This window comes from Nerophis lumbriciformis, linkage group LG23 (assembly GCF_033978685.3).
Source record: "Nerophis lumbriciformis linkage group LG23, RoL_Nlum_v2.1, whole genome shotgun sequence".
In the NCBI taxonomy this organism is placed as follows: domain Eukaryota; kingdom Metazoa; phylum Chordata; class Actinopteri; order Syngnathiformes; family Syngnathidae; genus Nerophis; species Nerophis lumbriciformis.
Window position 1 is genome coordinate 11,307,425 of NC_084570.2, and position 26,366 is coordinate 11,333,790.

The 26,366-nt window shown below is 39.9% G+C and overlaps 1 protein-coding gene across 1 annotated transcript; it reads right to left on the bottom strand.

The window, feature by feature from the left end:
- Positions 1–4,287: 4,287 nt before the first annotated feature.
- LOC133622403 (carbohydrate sulfotransferase 10-like) lies at positions 4,288–16,621 on the bottom strand. The gene is made up of 6 exons (XM_072915866.1): positions 16,471–16,621; positions 16,308–16,385; positions 16,207–16,243; positions 7,965–8,116; positions 5,890–5,995; positions 4,288–5,605 (listed from the first exon to the last, which is right to left on the bottom strand). The coding sequence occupies exons 2-6, from the start codon at positions 16,381–16,383 to the stop codon at positions 5,059–5,061; spliced, it is 918 nt and encodes a 305-aa protein (XP_072771967.1). The 5' UTR covers positions 16,384–16,385; positions 16,471–16,621; the 3' UTR covers positions 4,288–5,058.
- Positions 16,622–26,366: the final 9,745 nt, after the last annotated feature.

Consider the following 26,366-nt stretch of genomic DNA (forward strand, 5'->3'; position numbering starts at 1 on the left):
TTTTTGTCTCCAAGAAAGAAGCAAATCCATATGCATTTAATATAATATTTGTAACTTTGTTAAATACCTATAACATTTTTCCCAAAAAACATTAGTTTGATATATATATATATATATATATATATATATATATATACAAACCCCGTTTCCATATGAGTTGGGAAATTGTGTTAGATGTAAATATAAACGGAATACAATGATTTGCAAATCATTTTCAACCCATATTCAGTTGAATATGCTACAAAGACAACATGTTTGATGTTCAAACTGATAAACTTTTTTTTTTTTTGCAAATAATCATTAACTTTAGAATTTGATTCCAGCAACATGTGACAAACAAGTTGGGAAAGGTGGCAACAAATACTGATAAAGTTGAGGAATGCTAATCAAACACTTATTTGGAACATCCCACAGGTGTGCAGGCTAATTGGGAACAGGTGGGTGCCATGATTGGGTATAAAAGTAGATTCCATGTATTAGTGCCCAAGGCATGGGTAACTTACACATCTGTGAAGGCGCCATTAATGCTGAAAGGTACATACAGGTTTTGGAGTAACATATGTTGCCATCCAAGCAACGTTACCATGGACGCCCCTGCTTATTTCAGCAAGACAATGCCAAGCCACGTGTTACATCAACGTGGCTTCATAGTAAAAGAGTGCGGGTACTAGACTGGCCTGCCTTTAGTCCAGATCTGTCCCCCATTGAAAATGTGTGGCGCATTATGAAGCCTAAAATACCACAACGGAGACCCCCGGACTGTTGAACAACTTAAGCTGTACATCAAGCAAGAATGGGAAAGAATTCCACCTGAGAAGCTTAAAAAATGTGTCTCCTCAGTTCCCAAACGTTTACTGAGTGTTGTTAAAAGGAAAGGCCATGTAACACAGTGGTGACCATGCCCTTTCCCAACTACTTTGGCACGTGTTGCAGCCATGGAATTTAAAGTTAATTATTATTTGCAAAAAAAAAAAAAGGTTTATGAGTTTGAGCATCAATTATGTTGTCTTTGTAGCATATTCAACTGAATATGGGTTGAAAATGATTTGCAAATCATTGTATTCCGTTTATATTTACATCTAACACAATTTCCCAACTCATATGGAAACAGGGTTTGTATATATATATATATATATATATATATATATATATATATATATATATATATATATATATATATACACACATATATATATATATATATACACATATATACACCCAGTATGTATACAAATATACCGGTACTTGTTAAATAAAACCTCTGCCTTGTTTTAAATAAATACTTAGACCTACTAAGCTACTGTATTTTAATGTTGCTCATTAGCCCATTTTATAGCTGAAAATCTCAGTTATATAACTTGATTACTGACACATGTTAACTGTTAGCATGCTAACATTAGCATTTTAGCATACTAACATTAGCATGGTAACTTGTTTAGCTGATTTTACTGCCGAACAGCTCAAAGTCATATAAGTTGGTACTTGACACATGTTAACTGTTAGCATGGTATTTTTTTTTTAGCTAGTTTTACATGCGTACTCTTCCTAGTCATACAACCTGGTACTTGACACATGCTAACGTTAGCATGTTAGCAAGCTAACATTAGTATGGTAACTTTTTTAGCTGCTTTCACATGTATACGCTTCCCAGTCATATGACTTGGTACTTGTCGCATTCTAACTATTAGCATGCTAACATTAGCATTCTAGCATGCTAACTATTTGAGCCAGTTTTGCAGCCGAACAGCTCAAAGTCATATAACTTGGTACCTGACACATGTTAAGTTTTAGCATGCTAACATTAGCATTCTAGCATATTAACATGAGCATGGAAACTTTTGTAGCCAATTTTGCAGCCAAACACCTAAGAGTCATACAACCTGGTACTTGATACCTGCTTACTGTTAGCATGCTGAAAAATGTTTGGCGAATTTTACATGTGTACGCTTCCTAGTCATACGACTTGGTACATGACCCATGCTAACATTGGTATTTTAACATTTTTAGCTGATTTTACGTGCATACTCTTCTCAGTCTTATAACTTGGTACTTGTCGCATTCTAATTGTTAGCATGTTAAGGTTAGCATTATAGCATGCTCACTATTTTAGCCAATTTAACAGGCCAACAGCTCAAAGTCATATAACTTAGTAGTAGGTACGAGACATGTTAACTGTCATACCAAAGACTGTAAAAATGGGACCCTTTACCTCCCTGTTTGGCACTCAGAGGGTTGGAATTGGGGGTTAAATCACCAAAAATAGTCATACAATAGAGATGCGCGGTTTGCGGGCACAACCGCGGAGTCCGCGGATTATCCGCGGATCGGGCGGATGAAATTAAAAAAAATAAGATTTTATCCGCGCGCGGGTCGGGTCGGGCGGATTAATTAGATTTTTTTTTTTGATTTTTTTTTGCGGGTGGCAGTTAAACCAATTCGGAAATATATATACATAGTTAAATGTTGTTACCCACATACGAAAAACGAGCAGGCACCTGCTGCATATGCCACAACAGAAGAAAAAAAAAAAAAAGAGATGGACACTTTTACGGAGCGGAGAAGGGACGCCTCGCCGGGGTCCGGGACCGAGGCCCCTTCCCCCGAGAGGGCCTCACCGGGAGCCGTAGCTGAGGCGATCCGCGAGAAGGGCCCGACGCACGTCCAGGGTCACCACCGCGCCCACCGCACCGACACCCCGCCTCGTCCGCCTTCGCCGCGGCCGGCGTCACGCGCAGCAGGTAAGCAGCTTAACTGCCCGCCACCCCCGTGGCCGGGGGCTCGTAACATGGGTCACTCCGCGCGCTCCGCCCGCGCAGCTTACCTGCCCGCCACCCCTGTTGCCGGGGGCGCGTAACAGGGGTCACTCCGCGCGCAGTGCGCTCACGAAGGGGGTGGGGCTCACCCTGGTTGATATAGAGAGCAGGACGGTGGCCATGGAAGTCGGAACCCGCTAAGGAGTGTGTAACAACCCACCTGCCGAATCAACTAGCCCTGAAAATGGATGGCGCTGGAGCGTGGGCCCATACCTGGCCGTCGCCGGCAGCGAGATGCGCTTGGAGGTGCGCTCAGCGCGGCTCCCATATGATTGCGCACTGGTGTGCGTCTGGGTCGTGACAGCGTGGCACGCGAAAGTCTGTACTGCATTGGATCAGTCTCCTTTCTTTAACAGGCAAAAGCTTTATAACCTCACCATACCTGCCAACTTTTGAAATCAGAAAAACCTAGTAGCCAGGGTCCAAGGGCCGGAGGCCCCGGTAGGTCCAGGACAAAGTCCTGGTGGAGGGTTCAGGGCTTCGCCCCCCGACGCAAAATGATTATTAGCATTCAGACAGGTTAAAATGTTGCTAAAACCATCACTTTTCTATCAGTCACAGTGACTTTTCAAAACAAAAATATTACAGCAAAAATCATATGGGTTGATTGGCATGTTTATTCTGTAAGCTAACTTCAATAGTTTGAAATTATTTTGACAGTTAATGCCAGTTATCCTGTCAACTGTCACGTGGGGGTCGCATATTGATGCGGGATCGTTCCTTCCGTGCAACACGGACACTCCGGACAACAACGTGAGGGTAAGAAATGATTTAATGATATAAATCATAGGCAAACAGAAAAACAAGCAAAAGAAAAGCGTGCCGAACACACGGGAAGCTAAAGTTTAAACTTAGCACAGGACTCTGGAACATGAAAAACAAACCAACGTGATGTAGCTTACCGCAAACAAGGAGCACAGGACGAGTGAACAGAAAGGCAGGCTTAAATAGTGTCAGTGATGAGAAACAGGTGCGCGTCGAGAACACAAGCGGCAGGTGAAAATAATAAGTAACCATGGTGACGAAACAAACTCACAGGTGCACGAGCAATAACTAAAGGAGTCCAAAACTAACCAAACATAACTAAACAAAACATGATCCGACCACGGATCATGACATCAACCTTTCACAAGACTTCAATTTGTTAATTGAAAGTATAAACAGTATAAACACTTTTTACAGTAAACAAATGGTAAAACAGTACTAAACAATTCCATAAAAAAAAAAAATTGGTGTCATTATTAACTTTCTGTCCAAGCTTGTATAATCTACTGCCTTGTTCAATTGTAAAAAATATTCTGTGCCTAAAATTCACATTTCTATCACAATTATCACTGTAAACATGGTAAGCTAACTTCATTAAAATTAATAGTCCTGTCAATAGCATGGAATTACAATTCAAATGTAGTTTTTTTGTAAGCCTTTCAAAAGAATTCAAAATATGAAAAATTAATGAAAATTAATTTAAGCCATCAGACACTTGAAAAGTGGCACATCACATCTCTAATGTAATCATTTGAACTTTTCAACAGAAATAGCACTGCAAAAATATTAAGGACATACTTCTGTATTTTGGTAGTTATGCTGTCAACATTTAACAAGATTTCTTCAACTTGGACTTGAAAGCATAAATAGTATAAACACTTTTAACAGTATGTCGTGCTGTGAAATACAGCCGACAGGATTGCGCACCAAACACGAAGCAAGGCCAAAGTGCATGCACGGTGCAGGAGAACAAAGGACTTCTTTCATTTAAGGTTTGTGATAAACCATCAAACTCATTCGTTAAAAGGACTCTATAGTAATATAAAGCAAATTTTTCTGGACATTATCATGCAAGAAAAGTTTATTTTTGGGACCGCGTTCACCGCGTAATGATTTTTAAAGGTTGCATTACAAACATTTAACTGTCCCATGTGATCAGCCAGTGCGATTGGAAATCCATGCTCAATTATTGCCTCTGTAAATAAAACTTCGGGCGGGTGCGGGCGGATGGCGGGCGGGTGCAGTTCTGATCAAACGTTACATCGGGTGGATGGCGGATGGTTGACGACTTTCTGACGCGGTTGCGGATTAAATAAATTGCCTATCCGCGCATCTCTATCATACAACTTTGTACTTAACACATGCTAACGTTAGAATGGTTACATTTCTTTAGGTGGCAAGGAAGCTGTGTTGTAAAAAGATCAATCATCATTTTCATAATTGAGTTGTATGATAAATCCCATAAGAATGAAAAGGAATGTCAGTTGAGTAGAAAGTCAGGTGTGGGGTATCCAAATAAGAGAAAGTCCACCTCATAGCGCTCATAGAGGCGCCTGATGTCCTGCTTGCTGACTCCTGCGAAGTAGCGTTCCACCTTGCTATTGTTGTAGCGTGTGATGCTAGGGTTGATGAGCCGGGGGGACGCCACGCGCTCGATGCCAGCTTTCCTCAGGATCTGGGTGGCGTCGCGCTCCAGCGTCTCGTGGCGGCCTATGGCGTCGTAGCGGACGTCACAGGGCGCGCACAAGTCGGCGTAGGTGGCCCAGTGGACGATGTTCCTGCCAAACTGCCAGTCCATGGTCTCCCGGGCGTCCACATCCGCCAGGTAATGCACAAACTCATCAAATATCAAACCAGTATCAGCGAGGAAGGGGAAGTCTTTGCGGTACCTGTGAATAATGGCGGGGGCGATGGTGTGCTGGTACCAAGGTTCTGTGGATTTCCCGAAGAGGAATTTGTCCTCGAACGTCGTGATGAGACGCTCGAAAGGATCCCTCACGATGATGAACTTGAAATACGTGTTCAGTCTGTGGGACGAGAAAACGCACTAAAACACTACTTTTGAATAAACATGGCTCTCCAAGTACCACCATAATGAGCAACATTAAAATACAGTAGCGTAGTAGGCCTTAGTATATTATCTAATAAGTATATTTAATATTTTTGGCCACTGTAACATAACACAGTTTGAACAGTAACACTGTTGGAATATTATAACAAGTGATTCTTTGGTGTACCACTAGATAGAGCCCACATCTTGAGAATCACTGCACTAAAAATTAAATGTGGATAAGTGTGATTGCTGAGTCACCTGTGCGTTATTTCCTGAGGCGTCAAAGATGAGAGGCGGGGCCAGCCGTTATTTTTGTGGTCGTGAATGAGGTTCTCTGGGATGTCCTCCACGCTGGGGTAGGCTCCTACCATGAGCAGCATACATTCACTCCAAATTACAGTTCACTGAATACGCCAACACTTAAATACAGTAGTACCATTAGCCTGACCTGTGTCATAGCGAAGCTCTACAACCGCATGATATTAAACCGGATTAGGGACGCCATTGACCCACACCTGAGGGACAACCAAAATGGCTTCAGAAAGGGAAGGACCACCGTAGGCCAGATCCTGGCCTTAAGGAGAATCATTGAGGAGGTGAAGAAGAAAAACTCGACAGCAGTACTGTGTTTCATTGACTTCAAAAAGGCATTTGATTCAATAGACAGAGGCATAATGCTGAGAATCCTCAAGGTTTACGGGGTCCTCCCAAATCTACTCCGGGCCATAGAGGCCATGTACAAGGGCACAAGAGCCAAGGTGGTAACCCCAGATGGCATCAGCGAGGAGTTTGAAATCCTGGTAGGGGTGCAGCAGGGAGACACTCTCGCCCACTTCCTCTTTATCATAGCTCTGGACTACGCGCTCAGGAAAGCCATCAACGGGCGGGAGCGGGAGCTTGGCTTCACAATTACACCAAGAAGGTGTAGAAAAACCCCTGGCAGACCTAGACTACGCAGATGACATCTGCCTGTTGGCTGATTGCGTGGAGCAGGCACAGGAACTCATGAACAGAGTGGAGGTGGAATGTGCCAGGGTTGGCCTCAGACTGAACGCAAAGAAGACTGAGGTAATCACCTATAACCTACACATGGACCACCCGCCAATGACAACATCAGATGGCAACGCTCTGTGAGAGGTCAATGACTTCAAATACTTGGGTTCCTGGATGAACTCCACAGAACAAAACCTTAAGGTCAGGAAGGCACTCGCGTGGAGGGCCCTGAACGGTATGTCAAGAGAGTGGTGCTCGAATCTCCCCCGACAGATAAAGCTGAGTCTATTCCACGCCACTGTGGAGTCTGTCCTCCTGTATGGCTGCGAAAGCGGGACCCTGACACCCACCCTGCAGAAGTCCCTAGATGGGTGCTACACCAGAATGATACAAGCTGTTCTGAATGTAGACCAGAACATCCACATCACCAACAAGGACCTGTACGGGCAACTGCCGAGGCTCAGCAAGAAGTTAACAGCTAGGAGGATGAGGCTGGCCGGCCACTGCCACAGACATCGGGAGCTCCCGGCCAGCAGGCTGGTCCTATGGGAACCAACGCACGGGCATCGATCGCGAGGACGTCCCGCGCTAACGTACGTGGACATCCTGAAGAAAGATGCAGGAGCTGAAAGCTCCACGGAGCTGGCCGGGTGTATGGAGAACCGGAATGATTGGAGACTTCGATGGAAGCTCGTCTGAGGACGACTGAGAGAGAGACCTAGAGATGTATATCGTTAGGGATTTTATCGCTACCAAGACCGATATCAATGTTCCTTGTCGATACCAGTATTAATCGGTACTGTATGAAATTGTGTCAATAAAAAGATGTGAAAAAATAAAACATTTTATGAGCATTTTTAGAAGCACAAGAGGTCGTAACATAAATAACACTAAATTGGCCCTAGTGTGTAAATGTGAGTGTGAATGTTGTCTGTCTATCTGTGGCAGCTGGGGTAGACTCCAGCACCCCCGCGAACCCGAGAGGGACAAGCAATAGAAAATGGATGGATGCTTTTTAAGTCCTAAACATGTTGGTGTAATGCAGGTATGTCATAAAGACCACACAGATGCATCACTTAATTACAATTACAGCAGAAATAATATTTATCTACGGCATTCATGTGCAGAGCACAGACCTATGACATGATTTATCCAGAATCTTAACGGTCCTTATAGAACCGGTACCAAAAAATACTGGTACCTAGTACCTCAACTTACGAGCTAAAATAAAACAAACGTTGCCCCTTTGAAATGAGTACAATTGAATCAATGCCTATCCTGTTCAGGGTCAAAGGTGAGCTGAGATAACGAGTGCCACCGTGGTGACACATGATGCTTACCACTGGCGGCAATCAGGAGCTTCTTCCATTCAGTGTCGCCCGCTTGGGGTGTCTCACAGAACAAGATTTTGTGTTGATCCGAGACCAGGATGCTGTCCAGGACCATCTTGTTGAGGGAGACGCCATCCCGACGTTTCTGGTTCTTACAAACCTTGAAGAGCTCAAACTGTAAGTTGATTGGACTTTTTCATACAGTATATATATATATATATATATATATATATATATATATATATATATATATATATATATATATATATATATATATATATATATATATATATATATATATAATTCTGGCATTTAAATACACATTAATATTGATCCAACACACTGTAGTGATGTTAATGATGTTTATAAATGGCATTGGCATGAACACCCTGCTTACTGTACCTTGCAAGATTAAAATAAAACTAGAAAGATGTTATTGTATTCATGTTAGCATTTAAGATAGCTAGCGATTAGCACTCTGGTTGTCAGCTAGTGTTTAATGCTCTAGTTGCAAGCTAGTGAATAGCACTCCAGTTGTCAGGTAGCGATTAATGCAACAGCTGCCACTTGGCACCTAACGCTCGAGTCGCCAGCTTGCAAGTTGCCAACTAGCGATTAGTGCGGCAGTTGCCATCCAACATTGCCAGGTAGCGTTTTGCGCTTTAGTTGCCAGCCCGCACTTATTGTCTGCTAGCAATTAATGCACCAGTTGCCAGCTAGCAATTAAGGCTCCAGTTGCCTCGTAGCGATTAGATCACAAATTGCCAACTAGCTGTTAGTGTGGCAGTTGCCATCCAACAATTAACGCTCCAGTTGCCAGGTAGCGTTTTGCGCTTTAGTTGCCAGCTCGCGAATAACGCTCTTATTGTCTGCTAGCAATTAAAGCACCAGTTGCCAGCTAGCGCTTAAGGCTCCAGTTACCAGATAGCGATTAGAGCACAAGTTGCCAACTAGCTGTTCGTGTGGCAGTTGCCGTCCAACAATTAATGCTCTACTTGCCAGGTAGCGTTTTGCGCTTTAGTTGCCAGCTCACGATTAGCGCGCCAGTTGCTAGCTAGCAATAAGTGCACCAGTTACCAGCTAGCAATTAGCACTCTAGTTGCCAGCTAGTAATTAGCACTCTAGTTGCCAGGTAGCTATTAGCGCGCCAGTTGCCAACTAGCGATTAGTGCGGAAGTTGCCAGCTAACGATTAAGACTCTAGTTGTCAGTTAGCAATTAGCGTTCTGGTTGCCAGCTAGTGTTTAGCACTTTAGTTGTAAGCTAGAGATAAGCGTGTCCATTGTCAGCTAGTGATTAAGATGCTGTTTGCCAGCTAGCAAATAGCGCTCTAGTTGTCGGCTTGTGATTGGCGCTTTAGTTGGTAGCTAGCGATTAGCGCGCCAGTTGCCAAAAAGCGATTAGTGTACCAGTTGCCAACTAATGATTAGGCTGCTATATGCCAGCTAAATATTAGCGCTCTGTTGTCAGCTAGCGATTAGCGCTCTATTTGCCAGCTAACTATTAGTAGCGATACTGCTATTATTTGAATAGCTTAGCATTGTACAATAACAAGGTACCTTTAGGACCAGTTTAATATAAAACATAATTTTTACAAGATATATAGGTAGGGGGTCCCCGCCCCATCAGTTTGGGGTCCTTGGCCTGAACGCCAAAGACCTCTGGTATAAAGTATATACCGTATTTTTCGGACTATAAGTCGCAGTTTTTTTTCATAGTTTGGCCGGGGGTTCGACTTTTCTACTCAGGAGCGACTTATGTGTGAAATTATTAACACATTACCGTAAAATATCAAATAATATTATTTAGCTCATTCACGTAAGAGACTAGACGTATAAGATTTCATGGGATTTAGCGATTAGGAGTGACAGATTGTTTGGTAAACGTATAGCATGTTCTATATGTTATAGTTATTTGAATGACTCTTACCATAATATGTTACGTTAACATACCAGGCACGTTCTCAGTTGGTTATTTATGCCTCATATAACGTACACTTATTCAGCCTGTTGTTCACTATTCTTTATTTATTTTAAATCGTCTATTCTTGGTGTTGGGTTTTATCAAATAAATTTCCCCCAAAAATGCGACTTATACTCCAGTGCGACTTATATGTTTTTTTCCTTCTTTATTATGCATTTTCGGCCATTGCGACTTATACTCCGGAGCGACTTATACTCCGAAAAATACGGTACTGGTAGTGCAAACCGACCTCGCCCTGCAAAAAATGTTCTATAGAATCTCTATAGAAATATATAGAACGCTATAGAATTTCGTCGGAATTTCTTTAGAACTGAAGATTCTATAGAATATGTATTCAAAATTCTATAGAAATTCTATAGACATCAGCTTCATGTGCTGGAAGGTCTTTTCACTGTTCTATAGAGCTGGGAATTCTATAGAATATCCTATAGAAATTCTATAGACATTACATTATCTGATGAAAAGTCCATAGATTGTTCTATAGAACTGGGCATTCTATAGAATGTCTAACAGAAATTCTATAGACATTACTTTATCTGCTGAAAGGTCTATAGATTGTTCTATAGAACTGGGCATTCTATAGAATGTCTAACAGAAATTCTATAGACATTATCCTTTATCTGCTGAAAGTTCTATAGATTGTTCCATGGAATAAAATTCTATAAAATGGCAGCAGCGCTATCACCATAGCATTGATTAATCTCATTAAGTTGATTCACCAGACTTGAGCTTGTTTTTTGAACAATGCAGGATGTCTCCCTCAATTATGAAAATGTTAATTTTGTATCATTCAAAATTGTGAGGTGTCATTTCAAGGCGGACACCCAGAACTTCGGCAGACTTTATTTTTAAAAGTATATTTATTCCAATAAATCAATTTATTTTTATTTTTAGAGTTTTTGAGTTATCTATAAGTAAAAAGTGTGAATATTTTCGTAACTTACTTTTTTATGTGATAAAATTAATTTTATTGGACTTCCAACATAAATTGATTTAGCAAAACTCAGTTCAAAGGTTTAAATCAGACCTAAAACGTCAGGACCCGCCCACGTACCTGCATGCAGCTGTGGAAGAACAAGCCCAGACACGTTTCTTCACGGAGCCCAATAGGAAAACACTTTACCGAACTCATGTAAGTAACAATTTATATTGTTAAAAGTCAGTATTTGCCAGGATTTAAATGTATACATTTTCAAAAGCATGGTGCAATGTTATATTTAGTTTACTACTTTTCCCGCCGTAACATTACAAAAATAATGTTCCCCCCCCCCCCCCCCCCCCCCCAACACGATAGATAGAACTGCTCTCGTTTTGTTATAAAATAACAAAACTGTTTTAAGGCTGCAATCACAACCAAATTCATGTATAGTTGGTAATAATCGCGTTAGATAGAACTGCTCTCGTTTTGTTATAAAATAACAAAACTGTTTTAAGGCTGCAATCACAACCAAATTCATGTATAGTTGGTAATAATCGCGTTGTATCAATGTTTCTCATATCCGACACTAATAAGTGCGAATATGTTTCAAATCAACTTTTTTTTTTAATTATTTATTTTTCCCCTTCGCGCTTGCCGTAGTTGCAAAGCAGATTTCGCGGGCAGTTTGAGTTGGTGATGGCGGCCACAACGTCCATGTTGACTTCACTCGCTCTTTCTAAGCTGCCCAAGTCACGTCGGAGTTCATTGACGGTAACTTTGTTGGCTTAAACATCACATTTAGGTTTAGGGTCTTCTAGGCGCGATGCGAGACGTCACAAGCGGGCTAACGTTGAGCCAAACAGCAGCTTCGAGGCACGGGCGGAAATGGTGAGCTAGCAAAACTAGCCTCATTTATTATTATTAGTAGTATTATTATCATCCCTCCATTGTTTGTAACGTCAGGCTTGTGTGATCACACAGAGAAGGAGTTTGGCCCCCAGTCAGGTCGCCAAACGGAAGCAAGGGGAGGATGATCATCGAGACGAAATATAGTATATTAACCACGAGCGGTTCTCGAGAGAAGATGAATGGAGAAAATTGGGACAGTGATGAAGAAGTCCAAGTTCCATGGCCACTCAACAAAGCAGGAGGAAGGAAGCAGTCACAAACCAAATACGTGGCAAGAATTCTGAGATTTGGTGGTAATTAATAAACAGTTGAAAACTTTTCAATTCAATTCAGTAAAAAGTATACGTTTTACCAGAAGTACATATAAATATAGATATATTTAATATAGATATATTTAATGTACTTCTGATTTTACACCTTGAACTTTCGACTTTGTTTATGTAAAGTTAAATTTAAATAATATAATTTTTTTTCTTCCATGATTGATAGTAATTTCTCATCAGTGCAGCCCTGGTATACTGAATGTTTCAATCTGCAATGCTGAGGTGATTGTCATGATAGTACAGACTTAACCTTGACAATTTTTTAATATGGCTGTAAGCCTGTAAATAAGGGAAAGTAAGGTGAAATTTGTTTCTCGCTGAGGTGAATTTCTGAATCATCAGAACTGTAGGTATACCAAAGTAATTTAGTGATAACAATCTGCTGCTGAAATGTATGACTAACTGTACAGTTTAATTTAGCTTAATGTGGCACATATTTGTTTTTACACAGAAGACACACGTGAACTGACGCCATATTTGAAAGCCGCTCAGGATGGCAAGGATGTACCCCTTACTGATGATTTGGAATATGGCAGAGGCAAGAGAAACAAACAGCCAAAGTCTTGGTCATCAGACAGTGAGAGCAAGGATGAAAGTGTTGAGGAGACTATCTGACAGACAGCAGGTACTTTTATTTCAGTGGTGTTGTCGCGATATGACCGAAATAGTGTTGAAAGCGACGTTAAACGTTAATTCACTCACTCACTATTTCAGTGGTGTTTCAACTGTGTGAGGTTTTGTAGGATTCAATCCCATACTTTTGAAGTACCTTGTCAGTTTTTCTTTATCATAAAAGTTAATCAAATCATGTTTCATTGTAGGCTTTAAAGTTATTGAATATTTTGATTCAATTCGACCAACTCAGACAGAATAATATTCAAGACAAATTGAGGTGTTGACAGACTTTCTGCATGTACTCGAAAATCTATCATTTCTGCAAACATATTTCTTCACTTCAATGGCATATAAAAGAACTGAACACGTTTTCTTGTTAATCTTGATTTTTCAGAAGAAAAAGAGGAAAGTAAGCCGTACAGCTGTGGGATATGATGCTCGGGCACAATTGAAGGCCCAACTTGCTGCTGTGAGTACATGAATAGAATAGAATAGGATTTTATTGGTTAATCAAAGCACCCTCTCGAGGCAAACAATCACAAGTACCTAGCATTCATTTGAAATCGAGGACGTAAAAATTGCATCCCTGGCAACTGGTTTAAAACACAAGTTTATACTTTTACTTATATGAAAATAACACTACAAATACCTGATGAACAGTGCCTACTGTGTGAATGGCTTACTGCTACATGTACATGTAGCATATTCAAATTAATGTGCCTACAAGGTTGCTTATACATGTAAAACTTATATGGTGCTGTCAGGGCCGTATCCAGGACAAATTGCTTCCGGAAAACATATGAGCGCCCAAATTAATCATAATACAAATTATTTCATTTGATTTACTATTTTGACATTTTCAGCTGGGAAGAACTTCACCGAAAGATACATGTACAGAAATGGAATCCCTGAAGAAGGAAGTCCTCCAGTTGAGAGAGGAAAACAAATCCCTTCGAGATGCATTGAGGGTTGTTGAAGGTAGGTTTTCTTATTCTAGAAGTATGTTATTGTAATTATCATAGGTTGATGGAAAATATGCTTACATGTCGATGTATGAAATAACTTTCTTATTACTGTATTTTCATCTAACTTTGGCCTACGGGTATTGTCGTCATGTACGGCTGTCCATCCGTCACCGCAATATTTACAGAATCGTTTCATGTACGGAAACCAAACTTGTTACATCTATTTATCTTAGTGTAACAAGAAGCCTATCGAAAATGAGTCGTCTCGGACAATATTTTCCAGAGTTATGCCCCTTTTTTCCAATAAAAATCCATTTATGATTTGGGATAATTTCAGAACTGTTGCATATACAACATCCTAAGTTGTGATGTCCTCCCCTCTAAATAAGGGGAGGACATATGGTACTTGTTTGTTTGTCTGTCTGTCCGTCCGTTTTTGTGTGTTTCTCTTATATTAGCAAGAGTTACGTCCCTTCCTTCTTGATATTTTGTCTCAGCTGGATATCTGATTAATACTTGACCGACAAATATTAAATCTTCGCGTGGTCAGGATGAATTAATATATATGGTTATATATATTTTTCATCTTTGATTGCTTCCTTACCATGTTTCCCTTGACTTGAACAAGATTCCTATCAAAATACCCTTACATTATGATAGCTGGGGTTAGAGCCGAGCGGTTTGGATATCGCCAGCTTCATGTTATTAATGTATTTTTTTTTTATTGTGTCTGCATCACAATGTACTTTTTTCTATTAAAGGACTTCCTGGCCTGCTAATGAAGATGGACGACTTATCACGTCAGGCAACAATACTATCAGCTCGACGTCCTGCTGTCGCTCTGCCAGAGAGGAGCTGGCCAACAGCAGCTTGACAGGAAAAAAATCCAATGCTTTTAAGGATAAGCATGAGAAACCAAAACTGGATGACAAGAAAGTGTCTGCTATTATTGGTGAGTATAAGTTAAATCAATCTGATTAAAACAATATCCACATCAGGGAAGTGGATCTGACCCTTTTCCTATCTCCAAGTCGTTCCGTGATCGTTTGGCATGAAGTATAGATAGCCATAGCTTCCAGTCTGCTTGGTCCATGAATTGACTGCGAGATGTTCGTTTTGACAGATTTATAGGCATGGGTGGTCACATTAGCTTTGATCTCGTCGGAAACCAACATCAAGTGACAAAGCAAAAACCGCAGCGCACGGATATCTACACCTTTTTCTCGTTTGATATCTTATATCGGCATTCTCCGCCTTACTATTTAACAACTAGCGTCGGGAATTTCCGTGAGTTCTGCTGCAAGTTGAGAAGTGAACGACTTTTAGATAGGGAATGTGTCAGATCCCCTTCCCGATGTGGATATGGTTTCAATCAGATTGAAGTTAAATATTTTTATTAGAATTCTATTAATGCACTTTCGTGATTGTTCGAACGCCATTGGGGACACCCATCAAGTACACAACAAGATTCACAAGAAAGTGAAATCCTGAAAATAATTTGAAAAATATTTCACACACTGAATGGATTTTCTATATAGCTAATGAATAGTGTACATGCACTGTCAGAATTTGATACAGATTTGTTGCAGTTCGTAAAGCCTGGCATGATTGCACCACATATGATTTTGTGTGCGTCAAGCAGTGCAAGTGCCTTACAGCATAGAAACGCGTGATATGCAATGTATGCAGTGTGTTGACTATCCATTGCATTGATTAAATGATAGACATCACTCTCTTTATCGAGCTGAAAAATGCCATAGTGTAACTCATTGCATGACAGCTAGTGTCTTGGTGTCTGCAGACACTAATTCTGGTATATTTTATTGATCTTTCAGATTTTGTGAAGAAGCTCCATCCCTCAAGTGAAGCAAATGTGATAAAGAAAATCATTGGAGTGAAACTGAACATTGCGCAGAAAATGGGAAAAAAAGAAGGCCTCAGAAACAAATTCTGCTGGACGTCTAACCGTCTCTAACAGTCGGGGAAGCGCGGTGATCATGTTGATTTATGCTGCTGACATTTATTTATTACGTCAAGATTTGAGTTACATGTATATAATAAATACAAGTCAACATTCATTCAACTGCAATATTTGTCTTTCTCCATTGCCAGTGTTAGACCACAGATTTTGTAGAATGCCTGCCCAATCATTTCTACATCATTCTGAATCGTATTCCACAGAAAGCCATTCCATAGGAGCCTGTTCTATAGAACTACTCTTTAGAACTTTCTTCTATAGCACTATTCTTTAGAGATCTATAGAACCATTCTTTAGAACCCTGTTCTATAGAACCATTCTTTAGAACCCTGTTCTATAGAACCATTCTTTAGAACCCTGTTCTATAGAACCATTCTTTAGAACCATGTTCTATAGAACCATTCTTTAGAATCCTGTTCTATAGAACTTCGGTCCTAAAGTTCATTAGAAATTCTATAGAGATATTCTTTAGAAATTCTATAGAACTTCGGTCCTAAAGTTCATTAGAAATTCTATAGAGATATTCTTTAGAAATTCTATAGAACATTTTTTGCAGGGGATCGTCAAATGTCTGAGCGTTTCTTGAGGTCTTCATTTCTGCAGAACATAAAAAAGCGGTTAATACATTATTCTTTCTTTGGTTATAAAAATCTAAGTTTACCTCTGCGGAGCCTGCCTATCAGGGCAAGGAGCAGCAGGCAGCAACAAGCCAAGGACACAAGCCGGCGGAACTGCATGACTTTGTACATTAGACATGAAAAGAGTCAGTATCAACAAACAAACATTTGGGTTTACAAAATGGTGTCGTCAGATAGGCAACTTACATTCACCTCAGCCAAGCTAGCTTAAATATAAATATATAACTGAAATGAAAGAAAAGCATCCAAATTGTGCTTTACATTCATTTATTCCGGCACATCCGGCAGAAACCAAAAATCCCGACAAACTTCTACCAGAGGTAATTATCAACTATACCTCAACTCCTTCCAAAGTTAGAAAAAAGAGAACAGGACTAACTTGTTGAACAGGAAGACTCCATGAGCCAATAGCTACTACTATCATGTCTCCGCCTTTAAAGTGTCATTTTGTGCATTTAAATGATTAAATCGTGCAGTGGGAACAAGTAGAACTGTCACGTTTTCTGAGAGTGTTCTAATGAAGACACAAGTGTCCTGTAGGTGGCAGTAGAGACAACATTTTGATTTCAGATGTGCAGTGGATTGAGTAAGGGGACGTGGCTAGAAGGGATTATATGCATGATTTAGGAAATAAATGGTTCAATAACTTATTTTTGTACAGAATAACAGAATAAAATTAATTACTTTGTTTTTTTAAGATCGCGTGATGATTTACCGTATTTTTCGGACTATAAGGCGCACTTAAAATCCTTTCATTTTCTCAAAAATCGACAGTGCGCTTTATAACCTAATAATTCTGGTTGTGCTTACATGGTGTAATGATACATGTGACCAATAGATGGCAGTCACACATAAGACATACTTGTAGACTGCAGTATGACGCCAGTAAACACCACTAAAACCTTAAATGTTCCATTGAAAATAAAGAACATTGCCGTACGGCACTCAAAAATCTGTCAAAATGTTTTAGTGTGACTTTCTGTCTTGCCTCAGGTGAGGGCGGTCACATTTTTTTCCGCTGCCTCTTCTCCCAGCTTGCTCTCTTTGTTTTTGTCTTGTCTGAACTTTTTTGAAGCCTCTTTTTTTGCGCTGTCCTCAAATCTAAACATCAGACATGGAAATGATCAGCTGGACTCTCGACGCAATTGACAAAATCTGGTGTATCGTCAAATTCGTAAGACGATGGCAGCCACTCAAGGAGCCCAAAGGCTGTTCGTCGCAATGGATGGTTTGGGCAGGGCTGTGGGAACACAGATTGTGGCGATTTCTGAACTGAATCGCAAGATCTATCACATCATGGAGAAACTTTCTGAAAAGGAAAATTTAATTGAATTTGAGAGCACCCAGCATGGACGAATAGAACAGACAAGTCATTGTTTTGTCTACGATTTGACTCCCTCGAATAGCCTTGACGCTGTGAAAACAGGACCAGGCTGTTCTTAAAAACACCCCCGAGGACACCTCAATGATGGACGCTTTTGACCTCCCTCCCTCCTCAACGACACCTGGAGTCGAACTTTTGCAGATCGGCCTCAGTCTATAAGAAACATTACATCATCACACCCAAGACAATTGGGCACACTCGCACACACTCCCCCTCCCCACGCCTTCACCACCGCTTGTTTCCCCCGGGGTGATGGTCGGTTGGCAGCGCTTCATAGCAGTGGCCGCCTTCCAGGGCCCCAACTCTCCGCACCTCTGTTGCGAGTTTGTCTTGATTAAATGTAACGTGTTTATGTGTGTATTGCATGGAGGTTTTTTCCCACTCCAGATTAGGCCCCCTTAGGAGCCCAGTCTAGATTGTATTTTTTTTTTTTTTTTTACTCACCTTTTTCCCATCTTTTACGGGGCGCCTTGTGGCGACCCATCAGCGTTCCTGTTCTGTAACCCTGTACACTGTTTGTTTGTCTAATCTTGAACAGGTCTGTGCTGAAAACAAAGTTTCGTTGTACTTGTGCAATGACAATAAAGACCTATCTGATCTCTTGAAGCCGCACCGCTTGATGGATTGTCGGCCCATTACGGCTACTGTAGTCAGAGATACAAGTATTACTATGGTGTGTGTATAAGGACTGAAAAATTGCACCCATTAGCAGACATATTATCTGCCGTTTTGTTTCACAACATGCAAAACCAACTTGCCTTGCCTCGTGGTACCTGCTGATGTGTATTTGAGATCTGCATAAGTCCTGAAAATTTGCGCAAATCCGCCACTGTAGTCTGTGCCGATGCTGTAGTCAATAAGCTTCTTCTTTTTCACCATCTTCTTGTTATGGGACATTTCTAATATAAAGTAAAGTTATAATATACATCTCGCTGTGGAAGCGCTAAAACATACCGGTGTAGTGAGTTTACCATATTCACCCACGGAACTTTAGTTATTAGAGAGTTCCGGTCAGACGGTTTTTCACGGGACACAATGCACTAGTGAGCCACGGATGAGGAGATGCTGCTCCATTGTTGATTGAATTAAAGTCTGAATGTCATTAAAACAGTTAGCTCCATCTTTTGACACTTCATCCACTCCCGTCCTTGCACGCTATAACAAAGATGACGGGGAGAAGACGCTGTCGAAGGTAAGCCACGTGATTAAGACCGCCCACAAATCCTGAAGCGACCGTCAGAAAGCGACTTGAAGATGATCTGTAAAACATAATCTGTGCCAAGGAACAACCATTACATGTTATGTAGACCACAAGGAAGTGTTTTACATTTAGAAAAAAAATCTTAATATGACTCCTTTAATGCGCCCTATAATCTGGTGCGCCTTTTGTATGAAAAATAGACCTGAATAGACCCGCTCATCGGCAGTGCGCCTTATAATCTGGTGCGCCCTATGGTCCAGAAAATACGGTAGTTTAGTCTTTCTCAAATAGTGTGGCGGCCCTCCCTTGCCCCCCAATTTTTATTGACTCTGGCTTATTAGTGATTCCCAGAGCCCAAAAAAAGTCTGCTGGCTAGAGAGTGTTTTCTATATTTGTTCACTTACAGTGCACAAACACCCGCATTGTTGATTCTGAAGGCCCCGAGCAAATTCGGTACAGCATGGCAACATAAGCTAACTGAATCCTGATTGGATAAAAATTCTAACCTAAAAACAACAGCACTGGAAAGAGCATAATATGACATGAAGAGAATATGAATACTTTCAGATATTTAGGGAAAGTAAGTAAATAATTACTTTTATCTTTAATTATGATCATGATTTCTGGTTATGTTAGGCCAGCAGAGAAGGCCTTGCTGACCCTGACGGCACACCATATATATACATATATATATATACACATATATATATATATACACATATACATATATATATATATATATACACACATATACATATAAATACATATATATATATATATATATATATATATATATATATATATATATATATATATATATATATATATATATATATATATATATATATATATATATATATTTATATATATATATACACACATTATTATATTAGGGATGTCCGATAATGGCTTTTTGCCGATATCCAATATTCCGATATTGTCCAACTCTTTAATTACCGATACCGATATCAACCGATACCGATATCAACCGATATATACAGTTGTGTAATTAACACATTATTATGCCTAATTTGGACAACCAGGTATGGTGAAGATAAGGTACTTTTAAAAAAAATTAAGAAAATAAAATAAGATAAATAAATTAAAAACATTTTCTTGAATAAAAAAGAAAGTAAAACAATACAAAACAGTTACATAGAAACTAGTAATTAATGATAATTAGTAAAATTAACTGTTAAAGGTTAGTACTATTAGTGGACCAATCATGTGTGCTTACGGACTGTATCCCTTGCAGACTGTGTATATATATACTGATATATAATGTAGGAACCAGAATATTAATAACAGAAAGAAACAACCCTTTTGTGTGAATGAGTGTGAATGAGTGTAAATGGGGGAGGGAGGTTTTTTGGGTTGGTGCACTAATTGTAAGTGTATCTTGTGTTTTTTATGTTGATTTAATAAAAATTTAAAAAAACGATACCGATAGTTTCCGATATTACATTTTAATGCATTTATCGGCCGATAATATCAGACATCTGTAATTATATATATATATATATATATATATATATATATATATGTATATCATATATATATATATATATATATATATATATATATATATATATATATATATATATATATATATATATATATATATATATATATATCTATATCGTATATGTCGTATGTGTGTATATGTTTTGTACCATTTTTGTCAAAGAAAACCATGTTTATTATAGCAAAAAACGTGGAATATTTAATGGGAAGTAATCGGAGCCTTAAATAGGTAAATTATTCATAACATTTCTTTTGATTCATTATTATTCTTGGAACAATGACAGTTTTAAAAAATATGACTAAAGGTTTCGGGATCCAAAAGAGCCCCACTCATAAAATGTACAAAACAAGTTACCGTATTCTTCGGAGTATAAGTCGCACCTGCCGAAAATGCATAATAAAGAAGGAAAAAAACATATATAAGTCACACTGGAGTATAAGTCGCATTTTTTGGGGACATTTATTTGATAAAACCCAACACCAAGAATAGACATTTGAAAGGCAATTTAAAATAAATAAAGAATAGTGAACAACAGGCTGAATAAGTGTACGTTATATGAGGCATAAATAACCAACTGAGAACGTGCCTGGTATGTTAACGTAACATATTATGGTAAGAGTCATTCAAATAACTATAACATATAGAACATGCTATACGTTTACCAAACAATCTGTCACTCCTAATCGCTAAATCCCATGAAATCTTATACGTCTAGTCTCTTACGTGAATGAGCTAAATAATATTATTTGATATTTTACGGTAATGTGTTAATAATTTCACACATAAGTCGCTCCTGAGTATAAGTCGCACCCCCGGCCAAACTATGAAAAAAAACTGCGACTTATAGTCCAAAAAATACGGTGTATATATATGCAACGTGTTGGGGATATTAAGAAGCTCAGTTGTCTGGGGTTTCATGTCAATATTTGCCCGTATACTTATTTTGTTTCTCGTTTATTATTTCTATTTTAATTGGTATGCAATATTTGTAGATCACTTGTTTGGGGGAGAAAAAACGTTAGATCCATCCATTCATTTTCTACCGCTTGTCTCTCTCGGGATCGCTGGAGCCTAAAGTTATATATCAATATCTATTATTTTTATTTTCTACGCTTAAAACTTTAGATCAACTTAAGATCTATTGATTGTTAGCTTTTATTATTTATTTGTAATGACAGTTTAAGTAAAACACTGCCTGCATGGCAGCTTTGTGTTATTAGTGTCAATATATTTCAACATGCTCTCATTACATTGCACCTGTTTGCTCTTTTACTGTTTACGTTTGATCTTTGTAGTATTGTATTTTTTAAACTAGCTATTGGCTGCCAACGGCCGCAATTTGGACACCCCTGTTTTCGGACTAAGAATGACACTCAGTCAGTACAGTAATTAGTATTTAAATACTTGAAGTACTGTTTGTTCCCAAGTTGTTTGGCAATCTTTTCTCAGTGGGAGCTGAGGAAATACAGTGAAGTTCACGAACCATCGCTGCTACATCCGTGGTAAAAATGGAGATCTTCAAGGAATGGGAACACAGAGAGCTGATGGGCCGTGGCAGCTGGATATGGAAGGAAGTTCATCGGTCTGTCATACCGCATCAAGTGCATCAGAGACTGGTCACACGACTCAACTGAAAAAAACTGAAACATGTCACATGTTGAGTGGACGTTTGTGACTTACCTTTCTGTGAAGCATGTGTGGAAGATGCCCAGGAAGCCTGTTAAGAGGATATTTTCCCACCTTTGAGCAAAATGGAAGTGACTAGCTTTGTCCTTGTTATTGCTCGGAGAAGATAATAACAAGGATCTCTTATCTATACAAACACACACATATCATTCCCTCTGGTTTTAATGCTAGGATGTACCAGGTGCGGAGAGTGAGAGTGTGTGCTCAACACATACGCCAAGTTAACTTTCAGTTTCCATCTCCGCCAAGGCAAGACAGCAAAACGGCAATGAAAATCGTAGGGAAGAAATAATATGAGCCTATACAGAGCATCTATGAGCAGGCAGTTAGGAAAAAAGCTAAGAAAATTATTTCCAACTCACAACACCCACTCTTCCCTGAATATGGAACCCTGCCATCAGGGAGAAGACTCCGGGTCCCACTATGCAAATCTAACCGCCTTAAATTATCATTTGTCCCAGCCTCCATTAAGCTAACCAACAATGTGCAATAGAATGTTGATACATAGGTTAGCACTTTTTTAGCACATAGCACTTTAGCACATAGCACTTTAGAACTAAGCACTTTAGCACACAGCACTTTATCCATGAGCTCTAGTGCAATGCACACTGGTACTTTATCTTTATCTCCATACTGTCGATTTTATGCCTACATCAAAGTGCCACCTATGTCTATCAAGCTCCATGTTCTGATGTTTAAATGTTAGTTGTCTGGTTGTGGTTGTGTCTGTGCTTGTGTTTTTGTTCTGTTGTTTTTGTGTATGTTAAGAAAGCAATCATGCACTGTGCCCAAGAAAAATTTCCCCGCGGGGACAATAAAGTTGAACCTTGAACCTTGAATGGACAAAAGCATGCGATGAGAGCACGCATTTTAGAGAAGACTCCTGACTTTAGACAGCGCGGTCTCCTCTCCTCTCCATTACTCCTTTTTAGTAGAATAAATTGGTAATCTTCAATTCTACTCACGTCTCTTCATTTAAACAACCCTACAATAAAATAATCTGGGAGGACTCTTCCCTGCAAAAAGGAGGATCCCAATAAGAATCATTTGGGGAAAATCCGCTCCAGACACAAGTTACTGCTGATTCATAGTGATATTTGTGGTCCCATGCAAACTGAATGACTAGGTGGATCACAATATTTTGTGACACTTAACACAAGAGTAAAAAGGTTGGTAAATTCAAAAGAATTTGAGAAAACATTCTTAAATGACTGTGAAAAAACGGTCAAAAGATCGACTGGGACAGACAATGGTTGTGGAACACATGTCTGAAGACTTCCAAGAATAGCTAAAGATTCGAGGTATCCACCATGAAATGACTGTCCGCACGTGCCCCTCAGCAAAATGATGTTGCAGAAAGAAAGAAATAGAACATAACTTAAAGCAGTTAGTATGTTAGCGCATTCCAAGCTGCTATACAGAACAGTACATCTGTACTGAAGAAAGGGCCGCCTGATGAGAGATGAGAGGCGTGATTCACAGGAGAGTATTTGGCTTTGTAGCTTATGTACCAGACAAAAAGAGAAGAAAACTGCACAAGAAAGCTGAAAAACTAGGTTTTGAGGGCTACGCAAACAACGCATTAATATGCAGTATCTGCTCGTCTACACAATAACATGTTTTTCAATTTGTCGGAATATCACATTCCAAGAGGGCAAGCAGGCAGCCAGTCTTGCAAACAGTGTTACAGCATTGTAGGCAGATAAAGTGTTGATAGTATGCAGAATGTCAGCCCAGATCCACGTTAAGGGACGCACAGACACGACCATGCCCTTATATGGTTAGGATGGAGTCTACTTCTGTACACCTGAGAGTACATCATTTTGGTCTATAAGAACTGGTTGCATGGCTGCTCTAGGAAAGAGAGAACTCATTCAGCCAGACTCTTCTCGCAGACATGCAGACTGCAGCACCTGTCGTGGTGTTTGCTTGTTAATAAAGAAGCCTCTTTGTTCCACAAACCTCAACGGCGTCTGTTTTGATCTAGACCAGCGGTTCACGACAAAGACAAAAGACAATTGTAATTCGTCGAGATGTTGTTTACTTTGACCGTGAACAAGAAATAGACATCCCTTGAGCAGACATGAACATAAATGAGCCAACTGACGAGATTAACGAGCCAGTGAAGCCGCAAAGGGATTTTGGATATGACAAGTTTTCAGATTTAGCGACTGTGGACCACTATGTCGACGTTGGTCATGTTTCAGAACCAACCACACTGATAGAGACATTCATGAACCTTGATGCAAAGGAATGGAAGGAAGCAGCTCACCTGGAATCTGAGTCACTGTTGGGAAGCGAGACATGGGTTTAGTGGACTTGATAAAAGATTAGGGTTGTACGGATACCAGTACTAATGAATTAAAAACGGTACTACACTGCCTCTGAAAAATACTGGTACCCTTTTTTTTTACGGGCATGACGGCATCACGTCTTGACATTGCTGGTTCGGCAATGCACATACTTGCCAACCCTCACGATTTTCCCGGGAGACTCCCAAATTTCAGTGCCCTTCTCGAAAATCTCCCGGGGCAACCATTCTCCCGATTTCCACCCGGACAACAATATTGGGAGCGTGCCTTAAAGACACTGCCTTTAATGTCCTCTCTCACCTGAAACCTTCCCCCCTTAACAGCCGCATGCTGGCGTCCGCTTTTCCTCTATATAAACAGCGTACCGGCCCAGTCACATAATAATGTAGCGTTGGACGGGTTTAACAATGGTCTTTACTCGAAGATGTCAAGAAATGCTCACACGTTGTATGACCTTTTAACTGGTTTAATGATAACGCAAGGCATACTTGGTCAACAGCCATACAGGTCACACTGAGGGTGGCCGTATAAACAACTTTAACACTGTTACTAACATGCGCCACACTGTGAACCCACACCAAACAAGAAGGACAAACACATTTCGGGAGAACATCCGCACCGTAACACAACAGAACAAATACCCAGAATCCCTTGCAGCACTAACTCTTCCGGGACGCTACAATAACATCTACGGCTTTTGGAGCTCAGTGCACACACAACAAGGAGACAAAGTAGAAGAACGAAGAAGAGACATGGCGGCGACGAGTAAGAAGAAGAAATACGCTTGCAAGTTCCAAAATGATTGGAAAAAAGAATTTCACTTCATCCAGAAAAGCTGGAAGGGGAAGGGGTATGCTGCCTGCACCTCAACCACGCCCCCCCATCACACCACCCCCCTCCATCTCCCAAATTCGGAGGTCTCAAGGTTGGCAAGTATGGCAATGCATACGCACGGAGTACTTACAACCAAACACGGTGTGTACGCAGAAACGGACAGTGGATGCATTTTGGCCTAAAAACTAACGACAAAGGTGAAGTTATAACACCGAAACGCCGTTCTACAAGAGGTGCTTTAAAACACGACTAGCTAGCTAGCGGCTAACGTCCATCCGCAGTCGGCCGTGTTTTAGCTACTTCTAAATCACTAATCCTCGTCTCCATGGCGACATATAAATTAAGTTTCTTACAAGTATCATCCCTGCAGGACGAGGAATCGCTAAACATGCTTCACTACACACACCACAGGAGAATACAATAGCTCACCGCTAACGGCAAGCTAGCGCTCCTTAATGTAAACAAACGGGTGGATCGACACCTGACATCCACTGTAATGATAACAAGTACAAGAGCCTTTCTAGTCGATACTACAATGATTATTTATCGTGACAAAATTTGTTTTCCTTTTTGAAAACATGTATATTATGTTTATAAACCCAGGAAATACGTCCCTGGACACATGAGGACTTTGAATATGACCAATGATCCTGTAACTACTTGGTATTGGATCGATACCCAAATTTGTGGTACAACAGAAGAATAAGTGATTATTACATTTTAACAGAAGTGTAGATACAACATGTTGAAAAAGAAAATAACCAGACATTAACAGTAAATGAAAAAGTAAATATTGTATTTTTCGGACTAAAAATCGCAGTTTTTTTCAGTTTGACTTATACTCAGGAGCGACTTATGTGTGAAATTATTAACACATTACCGTAAAATATCAAATAATATTATTTAGCTCATTCACGTAAGAGACTAGACGTATAAGATTTCATGGGATTTAGCGATTAGGAGTGACAGATTGTTTGGTAAACGTATAGCATGTTCTATATGTTATAGTTATTTGAATGACTCTTACCATAATATGTTACGTTAACATACCAGGCACGTTCTCAGTTGGTTATTTATGCCTCATATAACGTACACTTATTCAGCCTGTTGTTCACTATTCTTTATTTATTTTAAATTGCC